The 13,222-nt window shown below is 46.1% G+C and overlaps 1 protein-coding gene across 1 annotated transcript in view; it reads left to right on the top strand.

The window, feature by feature from the left end:
• The window catches only part of LOC107115555 (L-lactate dehydrogenase A chain), a 30,635-nt gene that overhangs the window by 2,798 nt on the left and 14,615 nt on the right, over positions 1 to 13,222 (top strand). Inside the window, exons 2-3 of the mRNA XM_015417293.1 lie at positions 7,311 to 7,445; positions 11,799 to 11,916. Of these exons, the coding sequence (XP_015272779.1) occupies positions 7,320 to 7,445; positions 11,799 to 11,916 (244 nt within the window). The 5' untranslated portion in view covers positions 7,311 to 7,319. The remainder of the gene's footprint in view (positions 1 to 7,310; positions 7,446 to 11,798; positions 11,917 to 13,222) is intronic.

Below are 13,222 nucleotides of genomic sequence, written 5' to 3'. Positions count from 1 at the left end.
CATAAATTAGTTTGCACTGGAGCCATCCTTCATGAGCTAAAACATAAATCTGTGAGCTGGGGGCTAAAAAATTGTGAGCCAGCTCACATTAACTCAGCTTAGAGGGAACACTGCCTGTGAGGTAAAAGAAAAAGATGTATACCCCGCCCTTCACTACCCAAGGGAGTCTCAGAGCACTTTACAAACTCCTTTCCCTTCCCGTCCCCACAACAGACACCCTGTGAGGTAGGTAGGGCTGAGAGAGCTCTTGACAGAAACTGCTCTTTTTTCAAGGACAGCTCTTATCAGAACTACGGCTTGCCCAAGGCCGCCCAGCCAAGGTGCAAATGGAGGAGTGGGGAATCAAACCCGGTTCTCCCAGATGAGAGTCCGCGCACTTGACCACTACACCAAACTGGCTCTCAGAGGAGGGACAAAAAACGACCGTGTGGAATTGGTGGGAGTCTCTGAGCATGGCCTGACTGGGAGCAAAGAAGGGCAGGGCAGATGCGCTGCCGCTGCTTCTTCCAGACATGGCTTATGCCGCTTGCAGAGTCAAGGGAGCTGCTCTTCACAGCCCCTTTCACCCACCCTGTTTCTTTTATTTCCGGAGTAGCGCTACCCTAGCCCCATCTGATTGGCTGAGGATGGCAACGAACGCCTTGAATTCAGGTCTGGAGGGGCAGATCCTGTGACCTCCTCTGGGAAGTCTCAGCCACCTGGTCGCAGCTGCATTAAACTGAGGAGGAACTGCAATGCAATTTCCCCCCCAGGCGGTTTCCCGGTGGAGTTTTACATCCTGCCTTAAGCAGGCTTCATTCTCTCCCCCTCTTTCTCCAATGCGGGATCTCAGAAAGTTGGCCGAGGCCCCACCCCGACTAGAGTTCGAGTGGAGGGTTGGCTTTGGGCACAGTCCCTGGTTTCAGGGTAGCTGTAAAATTCCACCTGCAATAAATCAGCCACAGGGCGAGACAGGCAGAGCCACACACATAGGAGCGCCCGTAATCGCAATAAATCAGCCACAGGGCCGAGACAGGCAGAGCCACACACACAGGAGTGCCCCCTCCCCCCAGTATATAGGCGTAATCTTCGCCCGCCGAAATTTTCAGGAAGCTGCTCAGCCTCCCCCGGGAGCCACCCTTGCTCCTAGCAAAGCAATGCCTCTGGCCCAGCCCCCCCACACCTTTGCCCCAGTAATTGGTTTAATGCCAAGTTTGCATGACCGAACGGGAGTACACACGATAATGGAGGCATTTGCAGCCAGCTGCTGTCATGGCGGTATCAAGCTTTGTGGATGTCACTGCAAAACATAATTTCTCACAGTTGCAAAAATGTGATCTTGTGGCTGCAGGCTAGCGGTCTTGGGAAGGGAGCTGGGATAGAAGAAGGTCGAGGGGCAGCCGTGGGCTTGTGGGAATTGGCCCTGAAGGGGAAAATGGATATGAGGGCGGTGATGATGTGTTTGCTTCACCCTGTGGCCAGCTTGTAACTCACTATACGTTTGCTGTCCACTGCTGAAACCATTTTGGTAGCATGATGGTAGAGGTGCTGTGTGGGTCAGACTGGAATCTCCATTCAGCCTGATACGCCATACATTGAAATGTGTAGGCCCACATAAGTCAACGGGCAAATTTGGTCTTTTGAGCCAGGCCTTAAGCCTGCAGTTAGGATGGTTCTAACTTGGCTGAGTGTGCCAGTGATGAATTTACCAGAACCAGGCTTTGGATTATGCTAGCTACCCCTTCCTGTATGAGAATGTTCTGTGACCCCACCCCACCCACTACCCACTCGTATTATGATCAACTAGATTTCCTCCAGTTTGGTGTCGTGGTTAAGTGCGCGGACTCTCATCTGGGAGAACCGGGTTTGATTCCCCACTCCTCCACTCGCACCTGGCTGGATGACCTTGGGCAAGCCGTAGTTCTGATAAGAGCTGTTCTTGAAAAAAGAGCAGTTTCTGTTAGAGCTCCCTCAGCCCCACCTACCTCACAGGGTGTCTGTTGTGGGGAGGGGGAGGGAAAGGAGTTTGTAAGCCACTCTGAGACACCTTTGGGTAGTGAAGGGTGGGGTATAAATCCAATCTTCTCTTCTTCTTCTTCTCCTGCTCCCTTCCTCTAAAAGGTTTGTGCATCTTCCTGTGTTTAGCCCTGCTCTCTTTGAGCCCCACTGAGGTCGTCCATCTTCTGAACCTTTCCCAGATATAAACTGTGTATTCAGCTCCTTGCAAAAGCCCTTCTCTGTGACCTTGGCCCTAAAAGGCACTGGAGGCAGCCTCCTGTGGAATCTAAAGACCGATGATGCCATGTGAGGGGGAACCCATTGAATCATTTGATCAAGAACCACTAAGGAAGTATATCAGAGTGGCCTAGCTTTGGACATTTCCCTGCAATCTCTTTGCATGGAAAGTGTTACATCCCATTGCTATTGTTGTGGACGGACACACCTAGAATCATGAACACATTATTATTGCCCCCTACTGGTGGGAAATTATGTACTGTTTTGAAAAATGGATGCAAGAACGATTCTCTTCTTAAACTGTTATGACTCTGAGGAGACGTTTGAGAAATCCACTCAATCCAAACTGAAACTATACTCAGGGTATGGGAATGGGATTTCACTTCCATTAATTAAAAAACAAAATGTTGCATTCTTTCACTAAATCTATATTGTGTAAAGGCTGTTATCCTAAAGGATTCACTTTGTTCGTTCAGACTTGTGGTCATAATAGACCCCAGTTGCCAACACTTATTTTGGTGAACAAATGTCTTGAAAATAGAAAACCGAATACGGAATGTACCTTTTTTTGTCCTCAAGTTGCAGCTGACTTTATAGTGGCCCTGTAGGGTTTTCAACCTAGCAGTTCGAAAGCAAGAAATTGCAAGTAGATAAATAGGTAGCGCTTCGGTGGGAAGGTTAACAGCGTTCCGTGCGCCTCGGTATTTAGTCATGCCGGCCACATGACCACGGAAACGTCTTCGGACAGCGCTGGCTCTTCGGCTTTGAAACGGAGATGAGCACCGCAACCCTAGAGTCGGACTCGACTGGCTTTCGAGCAAGGGAGACCTTTACCTTTACCTTTACAATAAATTAGCATCATCAATACCATTATATCGGAATAGGGAAAAAACACAATTTTTTGAGTTGATTTAAGATTGCGTTGTTATGTTGCAGGGTGCTTTGGTGTTAGTATTTTCAACCTCCAGGTGGGACTACAAATTACAATTACAGAGGATGGAGATCAGATCTTCTGGGGTAAATGGCGACCTTGGAAGTTGGACTCTATGGCATTATACCCGGCTGAGGTCCCTCTCCGCCCCAAACACTATCCTCCCCAGACTCCGCCCCCCAAATCACCAGGAATTTCGCAGCCTGGAGTTGGCACCCCTAAGATGCCGCACAGTCTTGGCCCAGGAAGCAGCCCAGTTTAAGCGAGACACTGTGCGTGCCAAGAATGCTTGTGGGAATGGGTTGCCAGCTCCCGGTTTGGGAAATCCCTGGACGTTTTGGGGGCGGAGCCAGGGGAGGGCGGGGCTTTGGTGTGGGGAGGGGCCTCAGCGACGTATCACGCCCTAGAGCCCAACTCCCAAGGCGGCCATCTCCTCCAAGGGAGCTGACCTCTGTAACCAGGAGACCAGTTGCGATTCCGGGAGATCTCCCGCTAATTTCTTTCTTTTTTTTCAATTTTTCCAATTTCTTGGAAAAAAACCAAAAAAGGCTTCAGGAAAAAAAACTGGGGGGAAAAACATTTTCCCCCCGAATTTTCCCATTTTTTTTCCAGGCCTTCACATCTCTACTTGCAACAAAACTTGTGTATAATAGCAGTTGAAGAGTCCTAAGCCTACAGCAGTGCAGCTGCACGGGGAAGTAGTATGTGGGCACTCTGTGCCCACTCCTGACTGCTGGGTGCCAGTGGGCATGGAGAAGTGAAGTGGCCAGCTCATATGTTTCTGGCTTCATGCACCTCCAGCTCTGTGGCAACTCCACATGTGGAAATTGGGGGTGGGGGGGTATTTTGTGTATGTGTGCATGCCTGGAAGCCATGGTGACCCCTAGTGGAGCTTGGACGTTTCAGAGAGGTGGCTTAGTATTGCCTGCTCCCACCTCTGGCATTTCAAGGAAGTCTCCCATCCAAATACTTGGCCAGGGTCGGCCCTGCTTATCTTCCAAGATCCGACTTGCCTGGGCTATCCAGTTCAGGGCCAAATGTGGGAATTTTGAATGTATGACTGAAAACCTTGTTGTAATTTGGAGTGCATTTCGGATCGCTCAGTATGGGCGGCAGTCTTACAAACTTCGTAAGTAAATCTTGGATGGCGGCTGTCATGTCTCTTTACTGGTATTCCAGGAACTCCCATCAGAATTCCCTTTCTTAACATCCCACCACCACCCTGACCTCTTCCCTGTGTCACAGCCACACACAGTGTTGTTTTGGATTCTACAAAGAATGTGTTGGGTGATAGTGAGATATTGAAAAAAATGGTATTTAGCAGAGATAGTCCAGCAGAGCCAGAATAAAATAATTCAGACTGAGAGTCCATGTGTTATTAAAATATAAAGTTTTTACTAAATTCTAGCATGGGAAGGGTAACTGGGATGAAAATAACAACAGAGCATAATCGGCTACATCCTTACTCTACAAAGACAAAATTAGAAGAGAGACAGTATGGCTACTCTTCTTCTTCTTCAGAACACCAAACAAAGACGGGAAGAGAAGCCATAAAATAGTAATACACCTTGACACTTTAGTCCCAATCAAATTCCTAGATCAGGGAGAAAATTCCCAGGCATTCTACAGCTAAAGAACATTGGTTACATGAGAAACATGTGACTTCCTGAGAGTAACATAAACAAACATTTAACCCCAGATATACTGAGTGTTTTCAACTTGTAGTACCCAACAGAATGCAAATAAAGATGTCCTTTTCAAAGATTAGAGGACTGTTTAGTTTTGTGACTGTCCAGCTCCCAGTCCAATCACTCTCCACACAGGCTTTCTTGAAGGAAAGTTTATTGAGGAGATTTGAGATGCTGAGAAGTTGAACTTTTGTCTGAACTGAGGGGCTGAAGCCGGGGACCCAGCGTATAACCGAAACCCACATTCCACACATATGTCACTCACTCATAAACATAAGCTATTCTAACAACCATTACAGATACATCGGTTCAGCTAGCTGTTCAAAGTCTCATCTTCTTCAAGGACGACTCTCGTGTGAAAGTTCCTTGAGGTGCTGTTTGGGGAAAGGTTACCAAGCGTTGCCTCCCTAATACTACAGACAGTCTCACACTCACCCCCCCCCCCCCCGAATGTCATGTCAGCGAGGGCAAGCGATAAGCAAGCAGGCTAGAGGCCAGCTGCGCTAAGCTAGGGGATGAGGGGTACATGGATCAAGCAGAAAATACCACAGGTAAAGAAAATACAACAAAAGGCGAACCCAAGTCTCACAGTGACACTGAATATAATGCATATACTCTGAATGTTTTATCTAGACAGAGGGATGGCAGTATTTGACCACAGCTGTCCATAGGAAGGATGGCTTTCTAGGTGTGTTTGGACAGTTGCTTACACCAGATATAGTAAGCATGAACCTGGGGAGGCCCTGCATTTTGACAGCATTAAAGTCAGGCCTTAAAACCTGGTGGTGGGAAGAAGACCAAATGCAACTCTATACAGTGATAGGGAGAGGAGGTATGCTGCCCTCTAAGAAGAAGACATTAGGGTCAGAGAGGTCTAGATAAACAACAGTGCTAAACATATTCAGCCGCTGTTTTTAAGTAATTTGTAAAAGCCCAGACAAGGGTCCACCAGCAAAAAAGGGCAGAGGATGAAGTGGAGGGGACATAAAGGGTTTATGTCTACGTCAGACTGGCGACAACCAGGGCCAGGGCCTTCTTGGTGGCGGCTCCGTACTGGTAGAACGAGCTCCTGGAAGAGATCAGGGCCCTGCGGGACCTTTTACAGTTCCACAGGGCCTGCAAGACAGAGCTCTTCCACCAGGCCTTCGGTTAAGGAGCTGCCACCATCACCATCATCAAAGAGGTGGCCGACTCCACCATTACAGCCTGTGCCAGTCATATATATATATGATAAAGATCGAGAACTGATGAATAAAGTAACCGTTGCCGCCATCCCTAACGTATTAGTTTACAACCAGCTAGGACTGTGTGTTTTGAATTGGTTTTAGATGGTTTTATCTATGTCATAACTGTTCTTGTGTTATCTTTTGTAAGCGGGCGGGATATAAATCAAATAAATAAATAAAGTTAACATGCCAAAATGAGGGCTGCCGGGGAACAACCTGCAGGTTACAATGCCAGTTGTTCACTTGCTGATACCTGGGACAAATGACCCCTCTGATTCCAAAGTTACTGATTCCAGTGACCCATGCTGGCATTGAAGTTCTGGGTGCCTGCCCACAAATCTGATTTCTTTTGTTAATACTTCATAGTTATTTGTACCTTTGCATTGGACTGATTTTTTAGGATGTATGGGAAATAGTGTGATTTAAAAAAAACCCACCAGCTTCCATGAGCTTGTAGCAATACTTTCATGACTTTCCTGTAAAGTTCTCAGATGTAGAGAGGCCTTACTGGCTTTATTACAAGGTAAAGTCCAGGAATTTTGTTGAGTTATGAAGACACTCCTGTTCCATGGTACAATCTTGCCTGGTGGCGCTCTCGATACTAATAATCAGTTGCCCTGGGCCAGTCGTATAACCTATGCACAGAACACGTTCCCGGGGAATAATCCATCCAATTATTTTCAGCAGTTTTCTTTGGGTATAGACTTTGTCCCCAAACTTGGACTGGTCAGAGTGACAAGACAACCTATTACATGGTGTCACTGCCTGATGTGCACATTTCTTGCCAGATGTGTACTATGTTCCATGTAGTATAGTATCAGTTGTGCATATATTCTACTCTCGTTTTAACTTCCTCTAAGTTTCTGGTCTGTATGGTTTCACAGAGGGGGAAAAAAAGCAAAATGTTCCAAAGCTGAGAGATTAAGGGGAGTGTCACTATTGGACGTAGTTTCTAACAGTGTGGGATGGGTATCCTTTTCCATGCTTCATAGTTCCATTTCTTGCTCTCGACTTTCCTTTCTCTTTCTGCATCCAGGGCCAGTTTTTGTGAACACTTATTTGAACCTGCTAAAATCTAAATACTGTGAGAGAAATTATGCTAAAGTGCACTTTGTACAATGAACTTTGTTTTGTGCGTGTTTGGTAAGAGCCGGGGGCACAGGTCGGAAATCTTGGCTTTGCACTTCATAGCAGAAGTGTACTATGCCAACATATTATTATGCCAGAATCTGATTATTATTTTTTTTGCAGTGCTACAAAATGTCTCTCAAGGAAAAGCTGATTGAAAATGTTCACAAAGAGGAGCAGCCCCATGCCCACAATAAGATCACTGTGGTTGGCGTCGGTGCTGTTGGCATGGCTTGTGCCATAAGCATTTTGATGAAGGTGGGTGGCAAGTATCTCACTTCTTTGCTTTGTGAAAAAAATAAGGGCCATGGACATAACCTGGTAGTTGCACCTGTGGACTGGCAGCCTGCCTGATTGGCTGTCAGTCCACATAATTTTAATAATGAGTACTTTGCAGGACTTGTCACATCCTGAACATTCCCTGTTTGAACGGCTGCCTTCGGGCAGAAGATATAGGACAATTAAAGCAAGGACAAATAGATTAAAAAATAGTTTTTATTCGAGAGCTATTATTGCCTTAAATGCTGTATGAAATTGGAATTTGGGTGACATTGGTGGTTTTAAGTTGTTATGTGAACCTTAAGGGAGTTATGGGATGGTTGTGAATGGTGTGTGAGTGCATATGAATATTGTTGTAGATCACCAAAATGATTGCATCTTTAATTTCGTTGTACTATGTACAATGATAATAAAGTTTATTATTATTATTATTATTATTATTATTATTACTATTATTACAAGGAAATAGAGCAAGGTGGGCAGCTCTGTTGGTCTGAAGCAACAGAACAAAGCTGGAGCCCGGGGCACCTTCACGACCAACAAAGCTTTATTCAAGGTGTGAGCTTCCCGGTGCCTGCACTGTCTGATGACAAGTGCACGGGCACACAAAAGCTCACACCTTGAATAAAACTTTGTTGGTCTTACAGGTGCCCCTGGGCTCTAGCTTTGTTCTAACAGGGAAATAGGTTTATTTCTGTGCAATTTCATCTTGCCCTTCCTCTAAGGAGCTCGCAGTGGCTTGCTTGGTGCGGTAGACAAGGCAGAGAGAGAATGACTGGCCTCAGCTCATCCAGGAAAGTCTCATGGCGAGCAGAACACATGGAGGGGCTTTATAATGGATCAGGCCACTGGCCTACCGAGGTCAGTACTATGACTAGCAGCGGCTCTCCAGGGTCTCGGGCAGAGGTCTTTTCCCATCACCTGCCGCCTGGCCCTTTTAACTGGAGATCCCTGGGACTGAACCTGGAACCTTTTACATACAAAGCAGAGGCTCTTCCGGGTCCTAGTCCAACATTCTAACTAGTATACCATCTTGAGCTCTAACTAGTTCTAACTAGTAACTTGGAAGCAGATTGCGGGTTGGAAGACAGCACGGTGAAAGAACTTCGGCTCAGTGTACAGCAACACTGAAAAGTACAAAACTCCACACTGGGGACTGTTTTTAGGAGAAGGAGTGGAAAGCAGAAGGCCAGAACTGCACTGCCCTTTGTGCGAGTCTACGCTGGAGCTGCACTTGGAATCCTGGGCGGCATCTTTCCACACAGCTGACTGTGCAGCCTTCTTCTGGAAGAATAAGCCTCCTCTTCTGGAGGAAGGCTCTGCACTTGGCTGAGTGGAAGGGACAGAACCCACAGTTCAGCTCACACCCTACCTGCTCTATCCCATGCATAATCTTATAAACCTTATAAGTTCTTTAAAAATGTGGAATATGGGCTCAGTAAGTACAAACAAAAACACCATCCCATTTAGAATGTTTCATACAGCCTTATGTTGATGCAGGCAAAATCTCTTGGACATGATTCACTCAACTGTTGGGTAACCACGAGATTACAGAGAGTACATGTATGTAAACGAATGTTTCATACAGCCTTATGTTGATGCAAGCAAAATCTCTTGGACACGATTCACTCAAATGTTGGGTAACCACGTGTCGAGAGATTACAGAGAGTACATGTATGTAAAAGGGCTGTGCATTACCCATCACGTACATGCCCGTATTGGCTTAAATGGGGAAGTGTATGATGATTAGTTGTATTTCTTCTTTTGCTAAAAGTACAGTTTCCAAATGTTACAATGTCAGTCGGGTTTCTTGTTGGGATTTATGATTGCATTATTCCAGCACTGCTATTATCATTGTAAATTCAAGCACACTTTCAACGGTAATCAGAGTAACTGACATTAAGTGTTGGAAGTCCAAATTGCTATGCTGCCTGTCAGTTCGAGTCCATTACTAAGAATAAATTACCACCTTGTAACTGCTGTGTGGGCTCCTACGACCAGCAAGAGCACTGTCGTTGCATTTAAGGTGGTGCACGGCAACTATTTCCAGTCTGCCACTGCCTCTGCCATTTTTGTCTGCCCTTTGTCATCAGCCACGTTCCTGACTGCAGGAGCTCATGACTTAACTCTTGTACAACAGCCATTACGTCCCCTCCTGATGAGCTCTTCCCTTCTGAGAAGAATCTTTCAGGTTGTGCTCTTAGATGGTCTGGAATAAAGTTTGCTGAGATCATTCCAAGGAAGACAAAGGGTGGGACTCTTGTTGTTGTTCAGTCGCACAGTCGAGTCCGACTCTTCGCGACCCCATGGACCAGATCACGCCAGGCCCTCCTGTCTTCCGCCGTCCTCTGAAGTGTGCTCAATTTCATGTCCGTTGCATCTATGGCACTGTCCAACCATCTCATCCTTTGCAGTCCCCTTCTTCTTTGACCTTCAATCTTTCCCAGCATCAGGGTCTTCTCCAGTGAGTGCTCCCTTCTCATTGGGTGGCCAAAGTATTTGAGCTTCAGTTTCCTTATCTGGCCTTCCAGGGAACAGTCAGGGTTGATTTCTTTCAGGATTGACTGATTTGATCTTGCGGCCCCTTAAAAATATTTTTATTCCAGCATCAGCTTTTGTGAACTTGCACTCACTTTTCTCAAACCCCTTACCTGCAGTAGACTAACCCTACCAACCATATGGAGTTCCAAGGAAATATGCTTGGAATTAAGATTGATAAATCTTATGATCAAGCTCTAGTTCTAGGGGTTTTTCCATTAAACGTCTCCCTTCTGTGTTCTAAGATTTAGAATTCATATATATTAAATGGGCTGGGTCTTACTGGAGTTCATGAAACAAATCACTTTCCCTTCCTCTGGTACCTTTGGAAAACTGTTCCTGATTTCCTTTGGGAAGAGTGGGGTGCCAGTGTTCCCTCTAAGCTGTGGAGTCTTGTGAACAAAAATTCTACTTTGTGAGCTGCTGGTATTAAAGTTGTGAGTGAGCCATTTGGCTGCTGCATAAAGTAGTTTGCTCTGGAGTCATCCCTTCCTGAGCTAAGACAAAAATACGTGAGCTGGAGGCTAAAAAAACTGAGCTAGCTCACACTAACTCAGCTTAGAGGGAACACTGGTGCCCATAGGGGACTGGCACTCTGAAGGGAAATTAGTAAAAATCACCTCTCTCCTGCTTTGTTTATGGTGGGGTTGTCCAAGGGGTTGTCCACCTTTTGGGGTTGTCATGGCAATGTGTGGGGGTAGGTTGGGTCTGGACATCATCCTCCTGCAGTAAGATGATACCAGAGCCCCTTCCTCCTTTGCCTACGTGGTCTCTGCCATGCTTCAGCAGAGGCATTTTGGTTTATGGCGGGCAATTTGACCAAATGGCCAGCCATCTGGCCTCGAGAGGAAATCAAACCAACAGGGGGTCAGCAACATACATTCCAAAAAGGGGGAACATGAAACCCTATAACGTCACAAGGGATACATGGAAGCTTTAGGAATCAATTTTCCTATACACTCCTGATTCCGCTTCTTGATGTACCTTTACATCTTGCTCTGTTCCCAGTTCTTCTGGAGCAGCTTTTTAGAGGGAAGGATAGAAGTCTGAACTGGTAAACTTGTGTTCATGATTTGTAGGATCCATCTTGCTATTGATGTTTTTCACGATAACAGCTTTGTGAAGCTCAGTCAAGAGAATGTTTTTGTATGTTATCAGTGAATATATCTAGGTGAATATCTATTTACTTTGTTCTAAATGCCAACATTAGTTCACTAGAGTTGTCCATATTGGGTGACTAGAACTTCATCACCAATATTATTTGCACGCCAGTCATTGCCCCAAATTCGGTTGGCATAACTTGCAAGCCTATGTAAGTAGGGCACAGCCACTCAGGGGTGTGTGTGTGTGTCAAGAAGTCACTGGGTCTTGCTGTTGCTTGGGCTAGCAAAATCAGGAAGTTTTATCAAGCCCCTGGCAGACCACAACACCTACTTTTGGGGGTGTTTTTCAAGTTACTCATGCTTGTGGTAGTGTGGAACTCTAAAAAAATTCATGTCAGTGAAATATATATTGTAATGATTCCTTGTGTTATGTGTGTGTGTGTCTTTAAAAGTTTGGTTGCATGGTGGTAAGTAGACTAGAGTGGTTAAGAGAAGTGAGCGTGATATGATTGGTGGTTGACAGAGAGGGGGAGGGGTTTTGGAAGTGATTCTGAGTGGATGAGTATGTGTGTCAGTCTAGAGTTTCAGTTAGGTTTGACATTTGATATATATATATATTTTTAAAGAAATCAGTGAAACATATTTGTAACTTGTCTTTGGGGTAACATCCTCTTACTCTTGCTGTTTGTAGGATTTGGCGGATGAACTTGCCCTTGTTGATGTGATTGAGGACAAGCTGAAGGGAGAGATGCTGGACCTTCAACATGGCAGCCTCTTCCTTAAAACTCCAAAGATTGTCTCTGGCAAAGGTGACTCTTTTTTAACGCTACAAAGACGTTTGAAAAGCACATGCTTGAGGGGTCATGAGAACCTCGTGGTGTTTATAGTGAGGTGGGGGAGCCAGGTGAAATCGCCTCTCCTCCTCAGTCGTCCACCACTCCACCATTTGGAACAAGACGTTCCACGGAAAGGAGCAGTTTTGCTCTTCACTGCAGCACCTCCTTCCCCCCTCCCCCCCCATACCCTGTGGTATTTTGTCCCCAAGTGTCCATGACCAGGGTTCCCTCTAAGCTGAGTTAGTGTGAGCCAGCTCACAGTTGTTTAGCCTCTGGCTCACACATTTTTGTCTTGGCTCAGGAAGGGATGGCTCCGGAGCAAACTGATTTATGCAGCAGCCAAATCGCTTGCTCACAGCTTTAAGGCCAGTAGCTCACAAAGTAGAATTTTTGTTCTAGCTTCTGGGAGGCTTTTGTAGGGCTGCTGAATGAAGACAGTTGTGGGATAGATTGGTGCCCACGAGTTTCTTTCTACATCTTCTTTATAGGATCCAGACCTGAGGCAACATAATCTGGTTCCCTTTTATCACTGGGTGCTAAGAAATAGCTCCACAGTTCTATAAATGTAGAAGTCTTAGCCTTGTTTCTAAAATACAGGGGGATTCTGGGCCAGTTGATGCATGCAGTGGCTGCCATGCAGTGGCTTCCAGGAGTAAACAGGAAGAACATAAGAGAAGCCAGTGTTGGATCAGGCCAGTGGCCCATCCAGTCCAACACTCTGTCACACAGTGGCCAAAAATACCAGGTGCCATCAGGAGGTCCAGCAGTGGGGCCAGGACACTAGAAGCCCTCCCACTGTTGCCCCCCCCAAGCACCAAGAATACAGAGCATCACTTGCCCCAGAGTCCCTATCTATACCTTGTAGCTAATAGCCACCGATGGACCTCTGCTCCATATGCTTATCCAGCCAGGCTGGGCCTGGGTGAAAGTGCTGTTTATATCAGTGTCTCCATTATGTATTCCTGTGACCAAGTGTCACAATCTTGAGCTGATTGTGTCCTGGGGTGATGCCTGACCATTCAGGCTGGATTTAACGGGATGAGAACCTGAAACTCCAGCTGAGACTTCCTCTTGTGGGCGCCATGCTCTGATGGTGTGCAGCTGGTGCACTCCCAGGAGAACATCCTCATTTAATCTGAGGGGCAGAAGTGGGTAGAGAAGAGCAGGCGGGGGTTTAAAATTTGCCTGAAAGAGTGGGTTTTTTTAAAAAAAAAAATCCTCTGAAGATAATGAAGAAGAAGAAGAGATTGGATTTATACCCCACCCTTCACTACCCAAA

The sequence above is a fragment of the Gekko japonicus genome, unplaced genomic scaffold (assembly GCF_001447785.1).
Source record: "Gekko japonicus isolate JY-2015 unplaced genomic scaffold, Gekko_japonicus_V1.1 scaffold1827, whole genome shotgun sequence".
In the NCBI taxonomy this organism is placed as follows: domain Eukaryota; kingdom Metazoa; phylum Chordata; class Lepidosauria; order Squamata; family Gekkonidae; genus Gekko; species Gekko japonicus.
The sequence above is the reverse complement of the archived record's forward strand: the minus strand, read 5'-3'. Positions and strand labels throughout refer to the sequence as shown.